The sequence below is a fragment of the Melospiza melodia genome, chromosome 5, assembly GCF_035770615.1.
Source record: "Melospiza melodia melodia isolate bMelMel2 chromosome 5, bMelMel2.pri, whole genome shotgun sequence".
Classification (NCBI taxonomy): domain Eukaryota; kingdom Metazoa; phylum Chordata; class Aves; order Passeriformes; family Passerellidae; genus Melospiza; species Melospiza melodia.
The window spans coordinates 15,806,861-15,829,440 of NC_086198.1; the positions used below are offsets into that span (position 1 = coordinate 15,806,861).

General features: G+C 43.3%; 1 protein-coding gene across 1 annotated transcript; it reads left to right on the top strand.

The window, feature by feature from the left end:
* The first annotated feature begins 997 nt into the window (after positions 1-997).
* On the top strand, positions 998-22,109 carry DAPP1 (dual adaptor of phosphotyrosine and 3-phosphoinositides 1). The gene is made up of 9 exons (XM_063156401.1): positions 998-1,065; positions 9,475-9,597; positions 12,724-12,857; positions 15,533-15,663; positions 16,954-17,001; positions 17,242-17,304; positions 19,258-19,343; positions 19,872-19,959; positions 20,919-22,109. Exons 1-9 carry the CDS (start codon positions 1,019-1,021, stop codon positions 20,967-20,969), a joined length of 771 nt encoding a protein of 256 aa, XP_063012471.1. The 5' UTR covers positions 998-1,018; the 3' UTR covers positions 20,970-22,109.
* Positions 22,110-22,580: the final 471 nt, after the last annotated feature.

Consider the following 22,580-nt stretch of genomic DNA (forward strand, 5'->3'; position numbering starts at 1 on the left):
AAAAAAGTAGCTGTTCCATCCTCTCTAAATACCAGCTTTTCTAGAAACAGGTGATTTTTAGTCCTGGATACCTGGTGAAAACTTCACTATGACTGGAAAGGAGCATTCTGTCTTTTGGGTTTTTTGGGGGAGGGGGGTTTGGTTTTTTTTTTTTTAATTTGGTTTTTTTTGTTTGTTTGTTTGGTTTTGTTTGTTTGTTTGTTTGTTTTGTGGAGTCCTGTCCTTTTGTCAAAAAAGATCAGTAAGTAATCTGCCACGCCTATTATAATTACTGTCCATGAAGTATCAGGGAATACCAATAACCTCTAGTATTGCAGGAGATCGTTTAAGCATTAGAAAGAACAGACACCAAACAATGCTCAGAAATTTCTCATCCACAAAGCTCAGTCCTCTTGATACTTCCAAAGAAGGAATGAAGCTGTAAATTCCTAGCAGTTTATGTTCCTATTCCTGTTTCAGAAAGACAGCGTGACCTCTTCAAAGCCTGCACGGAGGATCCCACGGGAATCGGCGGGTCCGGGTGCCGGGGCAGACCCTGGGCAAGCAGCATCCCCCTTCCCAGGGAATCCAGCGGCAGGGCCATGGAAAGCTGTAAGCCACAGCCCCCCTGGGCTCTGGGGGCTGGCTGGGGACAGAACTGGGCACCTGGCACTTACAGAATAATCCACAAATTTCACCTCCACAGATTTCCTCGCTGAGCACTTGGGCGGACACAAAAGAGGAGAGGGGCGTTCATGGATTGACCGCGGGAATAAAACGAGCGGACAACGAAACGCTTGGGAATACGAACTTCTGGGAGGGACAGGTTGAAGCAACGGGAGGTATGAATTATTCTGGCGATACACCGAGGTGTGTTAGCAGCATGGGAGCCACGCCGGGCACCGCTGGGAGCTGGGGGGCTCCGGCAGCTCCTGCCGAGGGCCAGGGTCTCACCGTGGGGCCGGGCCGGGATGGGGCGGGCCCCGCCCGGGGAGGTGCCGGGCCGCACTTCCTCAGCGCCGCGGAGCAGCGGCCCAGCATGGCCCAGCGCCGGGAGCCGCTGGAGCGGGAGCTGCTGGCGCTCGGGTAAGGGCACCGCGGGGCCCTGGGCACAGCCGGGGGGCTGGCGGGGCGGGAGCTGCAGCTCCGGCTGCTCGGTGTCTGGTGAGGGAGGGGTGGGGAGGGGACGGCGGGTCTGTCTGAGCGAGGCCGCCCAGGCGCTCCGATGCTGTGCCCAGCGCCTCGTCCCGGCGATGGATGGGGGTGATGGGCTGGCACAGGGGACCCGGAGGAATAAAGAATAGTTAGAAAACCGGGAGCACGGGCACACGGTTCGAATGCAGTGGGGAGCCGGTGGCAGGGGTGCACCTTCCCTCGGAAAACCTCTGTGGCCTCGAAGCCATCGCCATGGGACAGAGCCCAGGGTGTGCCGTGCCACTTCCCTGCGTCTCCAGGGAGCACCAAATCCACACCTGCCCTCAGATCCCTGCCCTCCCTGTGCCGTCCCTTCCGCTGCCTCCTTGTAGCTGGGCCTGGGCTCTGCAGAGCTGCTGTGCTGCTGGGCCCCGGGAGGCTGCAGGATTCCCAGAGGTGCCCGGAGCATCAGGAGGGACAGCAGCGGACAAGTCACAGCCACGGTGACGAGGACACCATGCTCACCGAAAAGCAAAAGCCCGGGAGCAAAAAGGAAGGCTGAAGGTTGCAACAGACCTTGTTCCCTGTCTTAGGTGGCTCGCCCATTTTTTCTGCCAGTTAGTTTTGGTTGTTGCAGGAGGAAGGCTTGGGTCCCTTTGTCACCGGCAGCAGTGCCGTGGGCGAGGAGAAACACGGGCAGGAGGAGCAGCACGGGTGGGCACAGGCAGAGCGGGAGCAGTGGCAGCAATGCAGAGGGGAGGCAAGGCAGAAGAAAGGCCAGTGATCATTCTGACAAAGCAAAAGGGCTCTGGTGTCAGCTCTGCATTCAAAAAGAACTGGTGAAAAAAGTATGGGTGTTTTGCTTCCCGAGTATTTGTGGATTCAGACCAATTCATTGCTTATTTTTGCAGTTTATTCACTTAGTAATTCCAACCTACTCTGTTGCACTCAGATTTGTTCACTATCTCCACACTGGTGCTACTTTCCCATATTTGAAAAAAACTTTTAATGAAATGCCTGGAAACTGAAGCACCTAACAGGTACGAAATTCAGTGGAGTCACTTTGCAGTGGTACCCAGAGTAGCCATTTTATACTTTTTCTTTACATCTGTAAGATTATGTTCATGCTAAAACAGAGTCTACAGGGAAGAAGGAAAGAAAAATTAATTGCAGCTGTTGTGGGAAGCATGACTCCCAATTACCAGACTTTTACTGATTTCTACAATGTGGTCTGAGTTAATATATGCCAGGAACATGTGCCTATTAGCAGCAAGGAGTTAATTCTCACAGTCTTGTAGAAATAGAGCTTGATGTGGTACCTAATGTGGTATCCATAAGAAGGAAAGAGTACAAATTAGAAGGCTACAAATATGCATTTTTAAAGCTGTACCTTCTTTATTTTACTTCCACTTCAATGGAAAACCTAAACTTTTCACCCTTCAACAGAACACTCAGCATCTCCTTCAGGGAAGTGTGTTGAGTTAAATGCATTAAAGTTGAATAAGGAATGCCAGGTAAAGAATCCCTTCAAATTATTAAACAAGGCCCTTTCTTTTCACCTAGTACTGAAGCCACTTTTCTTCCCCTTTTTTTTTTTGCCTAAAGATGCAAAAAGAAGCCCTCGTGCAGCAGACATTCTTGTAGCATAATCTGAAAGATCTCTTAATGTAAATACTTTTTCAGCTGTGACAAATAGGTGTATCACTCTCCAGACCATACAATGAAATTTTCAGTCATCACAAGGGTTTTCCATCCTAAACTTAGCCCCCTTCTCACAGTGCAGAGCTCCCCTGACAGCTGATGCAGAGTCCAGCCCAACTGAGCACCCAGTCCTGGTGAGGAGTGTGTGTCCAGCAGAGACAATGGTCATTCAAATGAGAAGCAGCTTCAACATTCACATATCTTTGGGGGGGAATTTGAAGCAGTTTATTTTAAAGCTTCTGCTTTCTGGTACAAAAATCAAAGAAGTTGGATAAGGTTTAAAGAAGTGTGAAATGGGAAGGACTTTACTCTTAATAGAAAAAGTTGAGTACCAGGATATGCTGGTAGTTTACCAGGTTAGCTGCTCAACAGAATGGAAACTTGTCGGGAAAATTCAGATTACAGTCAGCTTTGTTGTATTGACGTGTATATAAGTGGACCTAATGCTTAATGAAGAGGAAGATCAAAAGCAGAACACGTTGTTAAGAACTTGTTGCCTCACCCATTAGCTTTGTCCCTAAATCTACCAAAATGTTTAAAGGGAGCACTGAAGTTTGCCAAAAGAGACATAAGCACCTTGGCTTAAAAGGAGAAGGAAGCTGACCGAGGGATTCTCCTCTGCAGGGCTCTTTGGTTATTGCTGGAGTCAGTCCCTTTGGCAGTGCCTTTGCTGCTGTGAGAGCTGAGGCGCAGCCAGAGGCAGCCGCGTGGAGCTCCGTGGCTGAGCACGGCCTGCGGGGAATTGCGCTGTTGTTTGCGCAAGAGGGGAGAATGTGGAGGATCCCGTCATCCCGGTAATTACAGGCGGCTCTGGCAGCACAGCTCCCACCCCAATACAGCTTACTCTGGGTGACGCTTTGTTTATCAGAAGTGAAAGGCACAGGGTGAGGGAAAACAAATTTTTGTAGCCTTTTTTCCTTCTACAGTCCAAACTCAATCTTTGTCACCCCTTGCAGCAGAACTATTATGCCCTTTCAGGTCTGACAGTTCCATGACAGGTGATATTTGTAAGGCTGGACAATACATTCCATGCTTAGCTTTAGCAACAGAAGAAAAATTAAGCCGCAGGCCTAGATCAGGTGATAATAAAATTGTGAAACTGAGGAACATGTTAGACTGGAACAGGGTAAATGGTCATAAGAATTTTTTTATCTCTATTTTATAATTTAAGGAAGATAAAAATTAAAGTGACTAGAAAGTGGGCCAGATAATGGGTGAAAATCAGAATGAAGGCAGCTAAAAGAAGGGGGAGTGAAAATGGAAGTGAAAAGCAGAAGATGAACTAGTGAAAGTCTACAGTTAGAAGACAAACCTTAAGACTGGATACAATGATGTTATTTCCTCTTATTTCTATTTTTAAATTATTTTCCCCCATATAATGGCCTCCTTGTATTCCAGCAAAGTACTTTACACAGATTTGTGAATTTCAGTGTAACACATTGAAAGGATGTCTAAAAAATACCAATTTGGTTGACTGACATCTGTAACTTCTGTCTTAGCATTGTTGCCCTTTTGGAGATTCTCTAGAGCTGTCAACTCATGCACCTTAAACATGGCCAAAACTTCACTTTTAATGATGTGAGGTACAGAGAACCCCTTTGCAATTTTCGGATGATGGGCAATGCTTCTAGGGTGTGATATTAGGGAAAAAAAAATTAAAGATCCCAAAGTACTAAACTTGACAGATAAGAGCTGGAAGTTGGTGAAATACAGAGTGCCAAAAATAGACAACTAGTGAGTCAGTGTTACAGTCATTTTTGGAGCACAGGCGTGTGAAGAGCATTGCATCCAGCCAGAGGAGATAAGTCAGTGCTTTCCCATGTGCTCCATCGAGCAGTGCTGGGGACTACAGCTTTAACAAGAGTGGGAATACATCTTTGAGGCTAGAATTTAGTTTCAAAGTGTAAGTAAATTCAACTCCTTGTGGTAGAAGATATATTTAATTAAATAAAAAAAAAAAAAAAAACCAAAACAACAAAACATAAAACTTGCCAACATCTACCACCACAAAAAATCCCCACAAACAAACAACAAAAAATCCAGTCAAGCAACTGAGGGCAAATAACTGCTGTGAGCACTATGGGAGTGAAGTCCTCCTGGGAGCTCATCTTCCCAGTAGCCTGGGTTGTTGTTACCTTTCAGAGGTGGACAAAGGATAAATTAGACTTGCTGTGTTCCTGCTGGGCTCCTGCAGCTCAGAGAGCCCAAGTGCTTCCCCCCACCACATGGCACCAGCAGCATTGCCCCTGCTGCAGCAGGTGAGGGAGCTTCTGGGAAGATAGCAGCACCAAAAGAGAGCACAGCTCACCCAGCTGAACACCAAGAATCTCCTTCTTGCTTCACAGAAGGAACTTTGAATTGCCTGACTTTTCCACAAAAGCAAGCCAAACATGCACACAGTTTCTGATTCTATCCAGGCTACACCTGCCTGAGAACATCTGATAAGGACACAAAAACCAAGTGTGCCTCTGCCTACTGCATTCATCTGGTAGCTGGGCATGCTGCAGAGTTTCACTCCAAACACTTGCATCAAATAGCAGCCAGAACTTCCAGCTGTGCTCTCTTTTGGTGCTACTATCTTTCATTTTTGTGAGGAAGAAAAGCAAGTGTTTCTACTGGATGTTACACAATTTGCACATTAAAATGGCTCAGAAGAGAATTATGCAAGTCAGCATTCACCCTTTCATGGATGAGTGTTTGTGTTCCTTGTGTATTCTGTTATTGTTAAAACGTTTATCCACCTGATGCCAGCTACAAGTTTATTCAGCAGCCCCTATTTACACAGGCAGATTTTTTTTTTTTTTTTTTTTGCAAAAGATCCAGGTGCTTGCTTTGAAAACAGCATTATCATAACTGATAGATGCCATACCTAAGGGCACTCATCAGCAGGGGACACAGAAATGAAGTTTCATTAACATTTTTCATTGGAACAGCTTGGGTTGTTAAAGAATGAATGAACATTTTGAGGATGATGTTCTAACCTGACCAAAGAGTTTCCCACCCCAGACTTTGCTGTAAGGTATTCCTGATCTTCACCATGGTGTAGGTAGCTCTAGTTGCTGCATTAACTACAGAGAGGTCTTCCGAAGAAGAGATTTTAGCATGAGTGCATCCTGTCTGGAGGAACAGATCTTCAGGGCAAGGCTGAGTGCTCTGATGAGTTTGGGCATTCTGGGGCACTGGGTGTTTCACTTCCTTCTCCTTCCTGTAAAAGCCATCAGTGAAGTCCTTCCTCTATGCCATCACCAATGCAGTGTGGCATAAACAATAGGCTGATGTCTGGAAATGGTTTCTTTTTCAAAGGGTAGCAAAAGTGGTCTCACTGGCTGTGCTTGCCCACCCTAAGACATGCCTTCACTGGCCATTCCAAAGAGCAGGAAGGATGGCATGGCCATTCAGCCACACACAGTGACAACACAAGCATGCTTACTTGGGTGGGATAAAGAGATTTAATGCCATTTAGGATGAAGTTAAAGTAACAAAAATGGATAAATGATGGCAGCTATGAACTCTGAGCCTGAGATTGCTAGTCAAATTGTGGAAATGGAACCTCAAAAAGTTGACCACACTTTTTTTTATTAATAGAAGAAATGAAATCATTAGAAAAGAGAAACCTCCCAGAAGTATGTATACATACCAGGAGGGTGTACAAGGCTAAGGGCAGCCAGAAGTGGGGTTGAAGCAAGGAAAGAATTTCATCTTTCTTCTTGTGTTTCTCAGAGAAATCTCAATCAAGAACCTCAGGCAATTTTTACACTACTGATGGCTTTCAGTCTGAAAGGTGTCAAAGTATAGAGCAGATTTCTGGACTTGTTTTGTAGTGAATACAAGACTTTGTAAAGGTGACTTTTGGAGGGACCTTCAGAAACATCCCAATTATCCAACTTTATCCAGCATGTTCAAAACCGAAGATTTAAGACAATTCACCTTATGAAGGACTTTCTAGGGGCTTCAAGGAGATGGGTGTTTGTAAAGCATTTTAATTTCCTTTATGTCTTGTTTTAAGACAGCATGAAGGTTGATACAGTATTGTATCAACTGTTTCCTGCCCCAGTGTAACTCAGAAGACAACCTGAACTTCACCTGAAGGTGGTCTGCCTTTTACAGTTTTGCCAAATGAGGCATAAATCCCATCTTGAATTGCTTACTAATTTCAAAGAACTGCTTAAAAGTCTTTTTTTCTGAGACATAAATAGAAGGATTCTCCCTGTGAAAAATACTTAAATTTACCTGAAGTATACCTAGTAGTGTCTAATCACAGGACGTTGGGGATTAGTTTTGCTAGAGGAAAAAAAAATTGGATTGGATTTGACAACTGCTCTCAATTTTCCAAATTACTTGTACTGTCAACTCAGGCTTGATTGTGAGAGCAGACTGTATAGGTGAGTATTTGTTTACCTTCCTAGTGGTATGTCATGCAAATTCTAAATTTTCTTCAGCATTTTAATATTTTACCTGTGTTTATGCAATTGGAACAAAGTTTGTGTGACCATTTTCACAGTGGAATATCAAAGTGACCTGATCAAACCATCTGTCACAGTCAGGAAGAGAAAAGTCCCAAAACTACATGTAGCAGGCCCTTTGACACCAAGATCTGCATTACTGTCTCCCATCCACTTCTATTTTTTGAGCTGAAGAAGAGGAACATAGTAACATTTGAGGGATTCTTGTCTGAGACAGCATATTTAGGCAAGAAACTGCTACAGCCTTGTCTGCAAAGTTCTAAAAGTGTGCTTTCAAACAACATTATTTCCCCAATTAAGGGGTTTATTGATGGTTTCTGGTTTGTTTTTTTTTTTTTTTTTTTTTTTTTTTTTTTTTTTTTTTTTTGCATAGTAGTAACATTTCATTAGTCACTGGTCTTTTATGTGTAAAGAGAGTGTGAATTTAAACACAGCATTTTTTAAACTTAAGTGACTTCTCTCTCAAAAGTTTAGTAAAGTTTTTTGGAAATAAGGTAACAGCACAGTTCTGAGCAACATCAAACTAAATCTGCTTCCTTTCTAACAATGACCACTCAGATTTTCTCAACATCTGCTTCTTTTGCACAGAAGTTAGCCAAACAGTGTGAGGAAATCCCACCCAAAGCACAGTGCAGCATTCTCAGCTGCAGGTCTGGCCATGCTGGGACCATCCTGCCACACCAGGAATGATCTGACCTTTGCCTGTTCCTTACTTGGGCAGTTAATCCCAAAGCGGATTTTGGCTAACAGGTGTTCCAGAGGATGACACTTTGACTCTTTAAATATTCATTATTTTATTCTACTGTGTAGATGGACCACATTCTAGAGCCAAAGCAGCAATGCCCTGCCTGTATTGAGTTTCACATGGATCTTCTCTTCCTCTGGGTTAACAGCCTGGAGTCTCTCATGAAGCAATTCATCAGCCAGCTGGCCTTTCAAATAGGCAGCCGTCCAAATCCAGAGCTAAAGCTTTGTGTGAGGTGCCAAGTTTGGTGGAAATTTGGGATGAACAGCTAAGGAGAAGGAGGATACAGTTACACCTGGTTTCATTTCTAAGACTGCCAGGTTACAAGCTGTGGAAAGTGCTGCCATGGCACTTCTGCATTCAGGGGAACTGTGTTTCTTTGGCTGAAGCAGTGGCAGGCTTTGCTGCCAATGCTGCAGGCATTTAAAAGGAAGGGAAAGGTGACATGGTACCACTCCATACACAGCAAGGGAAGCTTGCTCCCAGCAGAGCCTTGGGTATATTATCCCTCCCTCTTTCTGCCCCAGAGGCTTGTGTGTGTGCATGGCTATGGTTATTATCACGTGCCTTGCAGGATTTCAGCTCCAACCTTTTACAGCTCCAGCTTTTTGGGCTCAGGCTCATTTCTAGTGAGATCCTTGTCTCTTGTTGAAAATTGAGTGTTTCCATTGTGGAACATTCTGAATGGAAACCTATAAACTACACTTCCTGGACTTCTTTGCAGGGCTTTCTCCCTGTGAAGTCCTTTCAAAACTTTTTATATAAAAATGAAGTTAATTTTCACTGAAGATAAATTGAAACAGTGTTTAGATATTTTCTTTTGTTGCTCAGCTCACAGGTGGCCAAGAGGCAACAATGGCAAGGTATCTTAATTTTCACTGACATTTTGTCAGTTAATTTTCTTCCCTTTAATTCTAAGCTTAGGCAGGCACGTTTAATTGCAGCTCTTGTCAGTGAAGACACGTTGAAGGAAATACAGAATTTATGAGGAGTTTAGGCACTGCCTGTTTGCCCAGAAGGGGATGTGTACCAAAGAACATACATATGTCAGGAAGTGCAGCTTCTGAAAATAGACAAAGGATTCTCTATACCCCCCCAAAGCTGCTTTCACCTTATCAGCACAGACCTGGGTAATCTGTTGCTCATGCAAGCAGAATTGGCAGGGTTTTTAGATCCAGCAGAACACCCAGCTGTTTGTACACAACTTTGTGTTAAGGAAAAATAGGTTTTTAACTCTGTCAAAAGATGGCCACTGCAAAAGGCACAGATCTGTGTAAACTGTGAGTGCCTGTGAAGAGGGTGGTAACTCAAAATTGTAGAGGAAGGACTGCAACTAGCACTGCCTTTTCTAACCCTGCTCCAAAAAGCGGCACCGGAGTGAAGGATGCTGTAACCCCTTGTGTCTCCCCAGCTGGTACCATGACAATCTTGTGTCTCCTTGTGTCTCCCCAGGTGGTACCATGACAATCTCACCCGGCATGCAGCAGAAGCGCTGCTGCTCTCCAACGGGCAGGATGGGAGCTATCTTCTGAGGAAGAGCAATGAAAGGGAAGATCTGTACTCCCTCTCTGTAAGGTAGGCTATGGACAGGGTGAACTAATCTAGTGCTGCACCTACTTCCATGTTTGATTGTCCCATACATTACAGGTTTTTCTTTTTCCCTAGGGCTGAAACTATTTTGAAATATATTCCTATTGGTATAATCCCACTGAATGACATTTTGCTAGAGGAAAAAAAATTGATTGGATTTGACAGCTGCTCTCATTTTTCCAAATTATGAATTAATCTTACTGATAGAAAACATAATTCTATAGAATGGCTGTAAATTTTCAGTCTGCATGATAAAAATCTGCATGTCATTTAAAAGAGCTTAAGAAACAGCTGGTGGGAATAGAAATGTTTTATGATGAGGACAGCAGCAAACACTTAACAGGTGCTAATCTTACTAGTTTCTGAATCCCTGTATAGGAACCATCACCTCTGAAGGATGATGCAGTGTTTGGCTGGTTTACTCCTCTGTTCTGTGCTAAGGTTCAGTCTTAGCCAAGTCTGGGTGACTAAACTGAATAGCACCTTGTGAGTGATCAATGCCAGGGCCTTGAAGTCAATTACAGCAGTTTAGGACACAACTGTTCAGGACACAGCCAATACAGGGTAGAGGAAGTCTGGCCTGGCTACTTCACTATGGAATCACATTTAAAGAGTCTCCCAGAAGGAGAGAAGCCACAACATTTTATTGAGGAAACCTAAGCACACATGCATTAGACACACAAGGTACTCCCTGAACATTGGCTGGTTAGAGGTAACCAGCCGTAAAAATATTTGTAATCTTTGGCAACTGTGTGATAAAAGCAGCCTCTGGACCCAAGTTTTAAACTGGTGCATGCAAACTGATTCCTGCTGCAAAGTGAGCCTCTGAACAATTCATGACCACAACTCAGCTGAATCACAGTAACTTTCTAAAGTCACTTTGATCAGTGTAATGCTGCTGGTTATTTCCACCCCTGACAGGGGCACAGCATATGCCCTTGAGATTGTGGCTTTCTGCATGTTCAGTACCAGGAGCTGTTACAATCTGAAAGAGCAGTTGCTTGGGAGCTGAGGAAAGTCTGATTTGCACATTCCCTGTTCCCCAGGAAAGGCAACAATGAGGTCTTTGACCCACTTCTGACAGAAGATCTAGGAGCAAGTGTACCTATACACACACTGTTGAAATTATTTCCACTATAGGCAGCCATTTATACAAAGGGTGACCTACAGATCTGCAGGTGATGTTACAGAATGAGTATTCAGACTAGCAATGACTGAATTCAGTGCAAGTGTTGCCAAAAAGAACAGTGGCATTTATAAGCAATAGCTTTCCTTAAAAAAAAAAAAAAATGTTTTTCTGGTTAATATATTTTTTTTACTTTAAAATGTTAAGCATTATTTGAGGTAACTACCTCAGTCAATTAAAAATATGTATATATGTATCTTGAAGGTAGTTTTAAAGGGCATTCAGGAAACAACTTCTTGTAATAAACCAAAATTTAAATAGTTCTTTTAATAGGAAACACAAGTGCTAATTAATGAAAATAAATTTGCTGCTTGACTAGATTTTAGCCTTAGAAGACCTACAAAAGTCTGTTTCAGGCCCATTCCAATCTCTTGTTCAGCTCTTCATGTAGTGAGAATTTCTCACTGCATTACCATATGAACTGAATAGCCCTGTCTGAAGTTTGGTCTTTTATTCTGTTCTGCTAGTTTCTGTTGTTACATCTCCTTTGAATACTGATTTTGTTTTTAAAATGTTTTTCAGTTTTTCTACTGGTTAATGTTATGTTTTCTCTCAGTTTTTGGACTAATATTAAAAGTTAAGAGTAGAATAAGTAATTCAGTTTTGTTCTGATACATTTCTGTAGAAAAGATAACTTCAGCAATTCTAGCTGTCCTTTTCCTTCTGTCCTGCAATATCTTCTGTAGCTTTTACTTTATTTTCTGCCTCAGCCTCACAAGGAACTTTGGTCATGATTATAGTTTGGGGTTTTTCAAGGAAAAACTGCTTAGCCATCCCTTGAGGTTTTTATTGACAGCTGTAGGAAGAGAGATCACTTATTCCCTGAAATCCCCTCCCCCAGTTTGAAAGGGAAGTAGGAAGCAGAGTAGAATTTGCTCTCATTGCAACATTGTCTTGAGAAATTAAACAAAAATATGGAAATGCCTGTAATTGCAGCAGAGTCACAGCAGCTCTTCCCTGGCATTGAGCATTTGCACTTGGCTTGTTGTGCCTCAGCTTACTGTAGCACAAAACATGTGGGAGGCCCACAGAGGCCACCTTCTGTTTTCTACAGTACCATAAATACTGCTCAAAGATAAATCTTTAAATACCAGTTTGAAACCATAATCTTCTTTGGAAGTGGCAATAAACAATGAAAGAGATGCTATAATTAATTTTCTTCACCACGCTTTTCCAGTATATTTGCTGTGTAAGTTTTTGCTCAGACAGTTTGCATTGGGTGCTAGTAACATTAACAAAAGTCTCTTTTCCACTGGAGAAATACTTGCAATAAGTGCTTCACTGTCCTTTGAAGTCAAAATAATTGCTACCCAGGAAGTGAGACCTTGCACACTTCTCTAAATGCCATCAGGTTTCATAAACAAAAGCTGTCACTTCCCTTAGAGAACAAGGACCCAGGTTCATGTTTGTCAGTGCCCATCCTAGTGGAACCCATCATCCAAATACAGAGACAAAGCAAACAACTGCTAAAATTAGGTTATTAAACCTGTTTGGGTGCAAAACAGAGACAGCCTATTTTTCAAAGGGAAACAGAAGACCTTTTCGGTGAGATTGGGATGCTACTTGAAGAGCAAGACACATACTGAGTACACCCTCAAGGCTGAAGCCCAGTAGGTGAAAGGATTTAATTACATTTAGGCAGAAGGCTTGAAATCTCTTTTGTGAGTCTTTTTGTTGATGCAAGAGTTAAATTAACCAACTTGGCCTTTCTAGGCTTTCATCATCTCATATCCCTAATTTTCATACTCTGATTTTCAGCTGTGTTGAGTATTAGTGAGGGACAGTAATGGCAGTAGTGTTACTACTAGGACAGCGATTGGCAGCCTGTGACCTGGGGCCCTGCAGTGAAAGATGCTATTTAAGGATTTTATCTGCAAAATGCCTTTGGCATTTATGTCTTCACAAATCTTTCTCTTTTATTTTAGGGGTAAAGACTCTGTGAAACACTTCCATGTTGAGCACACAGGAACTTCATTCAAATTTGGATTTAATGAATTTTCTAGCTTGAAAGAATTGGTCATGCACTTTGCAAACCAGCCTTTAATTGGAAGTGAAACAGGTAAGGAGAGCCATACTGTGTGTGTGAGCACATTTGTAGCCATGCTTCACGAAGATCTGACTAAAAGGATCTTTTCTGTTGTGCTAGCAAATAGATCTTCTGCTGAAGTGTTCATTAATTCACATTTGTATTTGTATCTAAATCAATTCCACTTCAAAAAGTCTTTCAAGTTCTTTGAAGATAAACCACACATAAGCTTATTGGGCTTTTGCTAACCAGGGCTGTGAGCTCCTTTCAGTTTCTCAGAGGAAGGAGGATTTCAAAATACCAGGAGGATTAGAACATTCTCAAAACCAGCAAAACCAAAGCACAGTGATAGTGAGGAAATAAATATTCATCTATGAACTTGAAATCCCCCAATAAAATAAATAGAAAAGTGACTTGAAATGGTTTCATCTCACAATTATTTGTCCAAGGGGGGAGCCTACAGTGTTATGCTCCTCCTTCCTGTAGGGAATGTGTTTTTAACCAGCTCTCCTGTCCTGCCTGCAATGCCATCACCATGCTGATGCCATCTGCCATCACAGTGATTTTTCTTGCTTTTAAGAGGAGAGAGAAGACCACAGGTTTCTTTAACAACCAGTGTGCTGCCTGAATTAAAGGATCAAAATATTAAACTTGATTCCTACAAGAATTGAACGCCATCAGGCTAGAATCCCTGGAGAAACAAAGTGGATATTATCATGGCAATGTCAGTTTTATGTTTAGCTTCAAGTGTAAGAGATGAGGACATGTCAGTATAAGTTAATCCCAAAACTTCAGTGTCCTCTGTGGCAAGTGTATGCAAATAACTCAGACCAGTGCTAATTATGTATGCAAGAGCCCAGTTAAATCATAGCTGGCACATGCAATAACTGTAACTTGTCACACACTAAATCTGCACCAGTACTCTGCTAACCCAAACATTAAATTCCAGGGCTCCTTTGCCAATTTCTCCCCTCAAGAAAAATGCTCTTCTACACTCAATATGGCACTTGTATCTTTCAAAACACTCTTTTTAAATTGTTTTCAAGAGTGGTTCAAACACAGAGCTCCCACATGTATGATCTGTGCCAGTGAGCTATTTTTCCTGGGAAATCAAGCATGCACCCACAGGCCTAGCCCTGTAAAGATTTCAGATGACATAAAACTTGTATTTCCCCATTCCTCACTCCTTCACTGTATGTGTTACAGACACTAATAAGCAATATATTGGTTTTATCTGATCTTGATGGATGAGATTAACACTTGTCACCTTAAGGTTTCCTAATCAGATTCTACTGGCTCTGTGAAACCTCTAAGTCAGATGTGCTACAAAAAAAAAAATAATTTGGATATCATATCAAGAAACCTTCCACCTTACAATACCATGGAAAACAGTACAGGGAAAGAGAGAATTAACACTCAGGCAATATTCCTTCAGATACAGGTGTCAAATTTCTCCTGGGTCATAACCATGTTTTGTCAAAAATGAGGTAGGGGCTCATCAGAGTCAACTCCAATCCAAGCATCAGCAGTTGCAGACGTGGCAGAATAATCTTGCTACAGTGCAGCTTTTGCTAAATCTTGTGTATAAGTACCAGATTATTCTGTAAAATTGTCTTTGTGGAGGCAAAAAAAAAATCCACAGAGAAAACAAATATTGTAAAAAACGTTATATTAGTCCTTCCATTTCTGCAATGAAACTTTTTATCCATGGTGTACAGATCATGATACCCTGGTTCTGTGCAACAGCTCAGGAGTAGTTTCTCTGGAATGGTGATGGAGCTGTTCTCAATTTTATTTTAAATGGTAAAGCGTAATTTTTCTGCAAGGCCAGATAGAAATAAACTAATGTTGACTTTCCACCTACAGCAAGTTGAAAAGATCCCATTTGCATACACCCCCCGTGCCTGCAAACAGATTTCAGCTGGTTACTTCAAATACAATTTTTCCACTTCTCTTTTTATCCCCTCCCATTGCAGAATACTTTTAAATTACTCATACATCTGTAGGTTTCAAGTTCAAGTTGCTTCCAGTTCTAGCATCCCTCCTCTTTAAGAGCTGCAATATCAGCATAAAATGCAAATGGAGCAGCATTTGAAATGCTGTGACATTATTTTTAAAGAATGGAGTTAGACGGTGGAGCAGTTACTATTTCAAGGATGTTCTTGAAAAATACAATAGTACTATTGTACTAAAAGTACAAAAATACTATTTTGAAAAGTACAATGCATTCACTATTGAGAATGCAGGTTTTTTTCAGGGAACAGGCAATAAACATGACCTCACTTGAAGAAAAAGAAGAATGTCTGCAATGAAAAGTTTAACTGGGAAGAGCTGTGGTAAGAACTGTTGACATGGGTTTACTGTTAGGAAGTCTGTAACCAAGCTCTGACAGATTAGGTGATTTAAGCACCAGCTAGTGGCATGTTGGCAAACCCCATGACTCCTGTGCCTCCTGTCTAGTTTAGCATCCTGCCCACCCTCCAAGCCAGCCTCTGGGGCAGGAAAGCAACTTAAAAAGTCAAGGGATTTCATGCAAGCATTTGCAAGGGTAAAGGTTTGAGAAGGTACCATCTATTTACAGTTTTCACAGCTGCCTTTTTAATTTTAGGGGAAGGTGAAATTAACCATTCCTCAGAGATGTAGCTACTGACAAGTTATTTTCTAAGCTGGACTTGCCAGATGGATGACTCCTGCTCTTTTCTGTCCAGGAACTTTAATTGTGTTGAAGCATCCCTACCCACGGCAAGTGGAGGAACCCTCCATTTATGAGTCTGTCCGAGTTCACACTGCAATGCAGACAGGGAGGACAGAAAGTGACCTTGTCCCAAGTGCTCCCTCAGTAAGTTGTGTTCTGGTGGGAGGGGTGCTCCTGGCCTGAGCCTAGCATGGTTGTTGGAGTGAGCTATGGAGTAGGACTGGTTATTAATCCCTCAGTGGGTTTGTAAATACAGGAAGTCTCTGCCAAACAAGGCAAAGCAAATACAGACTTGCTCAGTACAGGCCCATGGCAAATAAAGGCTTTTATAATTGTTGTCACTTCATGCTGTCCCCAGAAAAACCTGGGTGAGTTTGACTATCCAGACAAAGAATCTGTGAAAGATTTTCATTCTCACGTTGTCTTTTAGAATATTTTATTTAGAATAATCATTATTAAAATTATTGTGAATTTTTTAAAAATGCATACAAAAAAAAATCCTCATATACATTTGGGCCACCTATTTTGACATTTGAGACTCACTTGAACAGCAGTTGGAGTCTCTAAATCCCTTGTAACTCACGTCTAAGTGAGACAGGTGGTTTCTCCAGAACAGTTTGCTCTGAACAGAGAGGAAAGTATTTTAATTATATACTGTATTTTTTGGGGGGGAAGAGGAAGAATTATGTTAATATGGGTTAATGAAGTTGCAAGAAGAACCACTTCTGATGTGTCTCACAACCAACCCTTCATCACCAAGTTACACTTTAACCTCCAAAAAAGCTTGAGTTCCACATACCACCAATAATAAGGTAACATTTTTTCAAGAACAAGCAGTAACTTGGCAAGATTTTGATTTTCAGAGATCTCACAGCCAGGTCCCTACAGAGAATTTCAGTACCTAAGAAGTGATAAGGTCCACATGTCACTCATGATGCCAGAGAAACAGTTCAAACCCCAATTTTTCCAAAAGCACACTGAACATAACAGGTTTTTCCTGTCTAGCATGGGCCTGGTTGAGAGAAGAGAGCAGCTCAGTAAAACAGCACTTTCCCCTGGCTGCATTTGAGGAGCCTTTCCTGGGGATAATTCCACTGTCAGTTACACCCCATGTGCTCCTGGTCACAACACCTACAGGGACAACCATCCAGCTTCACCAAATGAAGAGTAACTGAGCTGTTGTGGTGTGTTTGGCTGAGAAGGGCAGGGCAGGAGCTCCAGCCTGGGGGCTGCTCCAGAGCCAGCGCTGCTCCGTGTTCACCCTAGGACAGCTGGATCAGCCCAGGGGGAGCACTGAAGTGAGGGCAGCTGGCTCTGGGGAGTTTGCCAAAGAACTGATGCATCTTCCCATTGTAGGCAAAGAGGGGGATGTGGGACATGGAAGCAGAGCTCAACCTCTAACCACAATCCCTTTCTTTCTTTCTTACTTCACAGCTCGGTACCAAAGAAGGATATTTGATAAAACAAGGCAAAATAGTCAAGGTAAGGAAAACTCTTACTTGTTGCTTCCACCCTGTGATCACCCACATAAGCTAAAGAAAACATGGAGCTGAAATTGCTCCACCTGTATTTCCCTGCAGAGAGGAACAGTTTGTGTTTTGAGCAACAACAAAGCACAGCTGTAAACCAGGGCAAGCCAGCAGCTTTGAAAGTTTTTCTTTCCCCAAGAAGCTTTAGACTAAACTCTCCCAAAGCAGTTACCATTCGTTCTTGATCTTTCAGAACTGGAAAACAAGGTGGTTTACACTGCATAGGAATGAACTGAAGTACTTCAAAGACCAGACAGTAAGTAGCAAACAACAATTCCACCTTTTAAACGTCTACACAGGCAGCTGCAGCCTCCTTGTCTCTCTGGCTTCTCACATCTGTATCACAGCTTTCCAAGCTAAAGCTTCCCAAACTGTCAGAGGGATCAAACCTGTCAAGTAAAGTCAGTTTTGCTGATGACTTCAACAAGAGAAAGTAAGTTTTATGTTTACTGTGCTCTGCCAGTCTTAGCTACTGGATAGAGTTTACAGGGATTTTTTGCAAAGAATCATGGAATAGTTTGGGTTGGAAGGGACCTCAAAGATTTTCTTCTTCCAAGCTCTCGGTGGAGACAGGCAGAGACACCTTCCACTAAACCAGGCTGCTCCAAGCCCTGCCCAACCTGGCCTAGAATACATTTTTGTTTTGCTTTGTAAAGTGGATTTTAAGCTACCAGCACAACACAACCTTTATTTGTAGCTCAGACACAACCTGACAGAGAGCATGCTAAAATTGTTCTGAAAATACTGGTAGTATCCTTTGCATTCTTTGATTTCATCCTCTTATTTCAAGGGGTCTCACAGGATACATGAAAAACTATTCATTTAAAAATTCCTTCTGACAAAGATTAATCTGCAGCGTCCTTACAGTTGCTGCTCCATTTCTATCTTGATCTGAGTAAAGATAAGAAACACAGCTGGAGTTTCTTTGCCCTTACAATGCCTCTGTTTGAAGTTCCTTCATAAACACATCCACACTGTTCACCTCTGCCAAGCCCCATTTCAAGCATCTAACAGATTTTTACACAAGAGCAGACACAAGAGCCTTCTCTCACCAAACATTACCATTTCTAAACAGTTATGGCTTTGCAGGGCTTTCCACCGGTTTTCATTTCAGTTCAAGACAACTTGAGTTAAGTTTGCAGGATAGCATTTCAAAAAGCAGCACTCCATTAGTGACTTAGCAGGCAAGAAGGGGTCCTGTGTTTGTCAGGACTACAATCTCCTTCCAGGCAGCAGCTCCAGTGTCTCCTGGCACTCCTGTTGTTGCTGTGGGGTTGCAGGGACCTACAGGTGGGCAGCCTGCAGCTAACCCTGGGATAGCATTTGGTATCACACCACAGCCCAAGGGGCTTTCTTCTGATGTAGGGTATTGCTAGCAGCCACTGAGTCAGCAAAAATATTAAGGGAAGATGAGAGAGCAACAGACACCTCCATACACCTGATGAAGGACCATGGAAACAGCTAAGGGTGTTTGGGCAGAAAGCAATTCAGCTGTCTCTTCTGAGGCCTTAACAATGTGAGGCTGAAACAAATGGAGGAAGAGCTCTCACACTTAGGGAGAATGAAACTCCTGAGGGAGATGGGTTGCTGTTATACACAATCCCTGCACCTGAGCTCACCCAAAGAAACTTTTACACACACACACGTGTGTGTGTGTGTGTGTGTGTGTGTGTGTGTGTTTGTGTGTTTGTTTGTGCACACATGCTTCTCAGGCAGCCAAACCTATCACTTCTGCTGCAAGCACTACTTTAGCTTTACTTCTACATTTGTCCTGACCCAGCTTCATCCGTTTAAGGCACTTAGGAATTAATTCAATCTCCAACAGCTGGCTGGTCTGATAGGCCCCCATACCCATGCCTTTGTCTTTGTAAACTTTGGCTGAAAGTGGTGCCAGGTGTGCTGCTGTGTCAGTCACATTACAAGGCATCAGCCAAACCCTCAACAGCTCCATGTAGCTCAAACATTCACACACCTCCTCTGTTGCTTGTCCAGATGTGAACAGCCCTGCATTTTTTGTATTAAGCTCACTTTGTATCATATCACTGATGTTATGCTTGCTAGTTTGTGCTTATAGTGTTACAGCCATTGTAACTATGCCTGGAAAAACCTGTGGAGGTGCCTGTAAAAGTCTAGATGCACTGAAGATGAACTGAGATAACCTTATCTTCTGTTTTCATGTGCCCACATTTTAAAACATTTTCTCTTCAAGGCTACGGAACCAATTCGAGCACTTGACTTAACTGAATGCTCAGCTGTGCAATTTGACTATTCCCAGGAAAGAGTCAATTGTTTCTGGTAGGTTGCAGGATTTTCTCCATGTTGCTTGGAAGTTCAAAGGGAATTTTGAAATATAAACAATGTGTGTTTCTGAAATGTCCTTTGGTGGTTGTGACCCTGCTCATCCTCTAACTCTCAAGTCTCTTTCTGTCAGACAATCTCTGTCAGTCCTACATGGCTTTGCCAAATTACTCCTGGCAAAAGCTGGGCCCATGTGTAGTGGGCATTTTCTAATTCTGTGAGCATCTATAATCATCACCTAGACTCATGGATCTTGGGGTCAGACACTGATACAGGTGACATGGTGACCTCTTCTGTGCCCAAATGTGGGTCTTTTATCCTTAGAAGGGTCCTTGTCCTTAAGGACCCTGGGCTGTAAAAGGCTGTCACCCATTCTTGGTTAATCTCCCTCCTGGTGGTTGAAGGGGAGCTCAGCCTCCCTGTCCTGCTCTGTCTCAGCAACTGCTGGCACAGGCCAGCTGGGCTCAGTTTTGGGGAGAACTGCCAGTTGTTCTAGCAACTTAAGAAAGCTTTGTTTGCTTGCAGTTTAGTGTTCCCACTAAGGACATACTACCTGTGTGCAAAAACGGGGATAGAAGCTGACGAGTGGATTAAAATCCTGCGGTGGAAGCTGGTAAGGTGATGTGTGCTGCTACTGCCAGCACAGCCCCCCAGGACTGGGGCACCCAAGGGCTACAGCTCTCAGCACCTCCAGCAGGGAGAACTTGCTCTGGCTGCCAGACCAGCTAGAATGGAATATGCATTTTCACATAATCACAGAATCAATTAGGTTGGAAAGGACCTCTGAGGTCATCAAGTCCAACCTTTGATCAGTCACAACCTTGTCAACTAGACACTGTGGCACTGTCATAGCCACACCCTGTCTTTTCTTAAGCACCTCCAGGGATGGTGACTCCACCACCTCCCTGGGCAGCTCATTCCAATGTCCAACAACCCCTTCTGTGAAGAAATTCCTCCTGATGTCCAGTCTAAACCTCCCCTGGCACAGCTTGAGGCTGTGTCCTCTCATCCTGTCACTGGTTGCCAGGAAGAAGAGACCAACCCCCAGCTGGCTCCCCCCTCCTTTCAGGGAGTGATACGGTCACCCCAGAACCTCCTCTTCCCCAGGCTAAACACCCCCAGCTCCATCAGCTGCTCCTCGTGGGACTTACAATCTAGCCCCTTCCCCTCCAATGCCCTTTTCTGGCATCAGGCACCTTCCTGAACTGAGGGGCCCAAAACTTGGACACAGCAGTCGAGGTGTGGCCTCATCAGTGCCATGCACAGGGGCATAATGTATATCTCTGCAAACCCACTTCAGCATTTTTGGGATGCACTTTTACAGGCACATTCATTTGTAAGAAAAAAAATTACTTCCATCTCTAAGGATGTCATTATATATGCTTGGTAAACAATACTGATCATCAGCCCAGACCGCATGTCCTGGGGCCATGATGGCAGGAATGAGGAGACAGTGTAAAGGCCTGAAAGCACTACTTCCTATAAAACTTGCAGGAATTGGGTGGGCTGTACTCACCCACATGCACATGCACGCAGCCAAGCAGTCATTAATGGGCCGTCTCTCTGTTGCAGTCACAGATACGGAAGCAGCTGGAGGAGCGCAGCGCCACCCTCAGTTCCTAGCGCTGTGCCAGCGCTCCTGCTCCGCGGGCAGGAATTGCCTCTCCCCAAGGGAAGGAAGGCATTGCTGACCAGAGCGCAGCCTCAGGCCTGCAGTGCTGTCTGTGCCCCTCACAGCGCTGCACACACGGGATCCTGCAGCTCCGGCTGCTCTGGGGCTGCCGAGTCACGCGTGGGGATGGTTGCAGAGCCAGAGTGTGGGTTTGGTGTATGCCTGTAATGCACTTAATTTAAACTCCTGCCACCTAATCACAGAAGTGGGCACTGTTGAAAACTTTTGGGGTTATTCAGAGCACTCATTAATTTATTACAAGCTGCATCACAACTAAGCACTGGTATCATATTCTGTAACCTTGAACCTTTTATTTAAAATAGGTCCTTTCTGGAAACATTAAATATCTTTTTATTACCTGTTTAGGCTTTAAACCAAAAGAAAAATGACAGAATTACATTTTGTAAATAGTACCTATATTGCAATCCAGAAAGTAGTATTTCAAGGGCCTTTTCAAAGTGACAGATGTCAAACAAACTTTTTTATGGTTTAGCTTTATTCCACAGTGATGGCTACAAGGGAATGTTTGTTTCAAACAGCACCTGTAATGGTGAGCAGCATCATGTAAGCACACCTGTATACAAACCAGGGTTCTGAGAAACCATAGGACACACATTTCACAGCGCTGTGGCTCACTAGAGAGACAAGAAGTGAAACCCCATGATGTTGATGCTGTACTCTAAATAGGTGTTACATTTTGGAAGCAAAGTTTGACACACTGGAGAGGCTCAAGACCAGACTGACCCAGCTGCAAGATCCCCTGAGCAATTCTGTGCCTCCTTGAGGGCTGGCAAAGAGAGGGGACCCTCTCTCCCTGCATAGCAATCAAATTTGTGCTGAAACAGCATCTGCAAACCTCTCCTGCTGTGCAACACTGCAGTCTGTGTTTGGTATTGATCATGCAGAAGGTGTTTGATAATTGCCTTTGCTGGGAGAAGAGTGCAGAAGAGGAAGGCAAAAGCACATTGGAAGAAGAAAGAAAATCTAAATTAGGACATATAAATAGCATTTTATTTCAACTTAGAAATTCAAAGTATTTGTAAATATTTTTATACAGACTGTTTTCTGAATAAAATGTCATTATAAATCTACCACAGGTCTTTTATATTCCTGCACTGTATTGCTAAAGCTTTGTCCTCCTTTTTCCCCTTAATGAAGCTTTAACAAACTTGCATCTCCCATTTAGTTAAAAACCTTGGCTGAGTTTCTGTGAGAGAGAGGCCGCATAAAGGGAAGAGAGAGATTATATTCTCCAACAGCATCAGTGTCCTGTGAACATGGCTTGGAAATGGAGCTTGTGGGGAAACCACAAACATTGCCTTCCCTTTTTCACAGCAACAGGCTGCCTCACAAAACACTGGGCACAAGCTCAGCACAGTGTCACGAACTGAAGCCAGTGAAAGAAACAGCACTTGGGTGGCCTTGGAAGCCGTCACAGACAGATGGGTTGAACAGAAGCAAACAGCAAGGGGAGGCCTTTGCTGGAACACAAACACGTTTTGCCAGAAATACACACACCTTCCAGCTGCTTCTGTAATGACCAGCAACCAAAGTCCCATTCC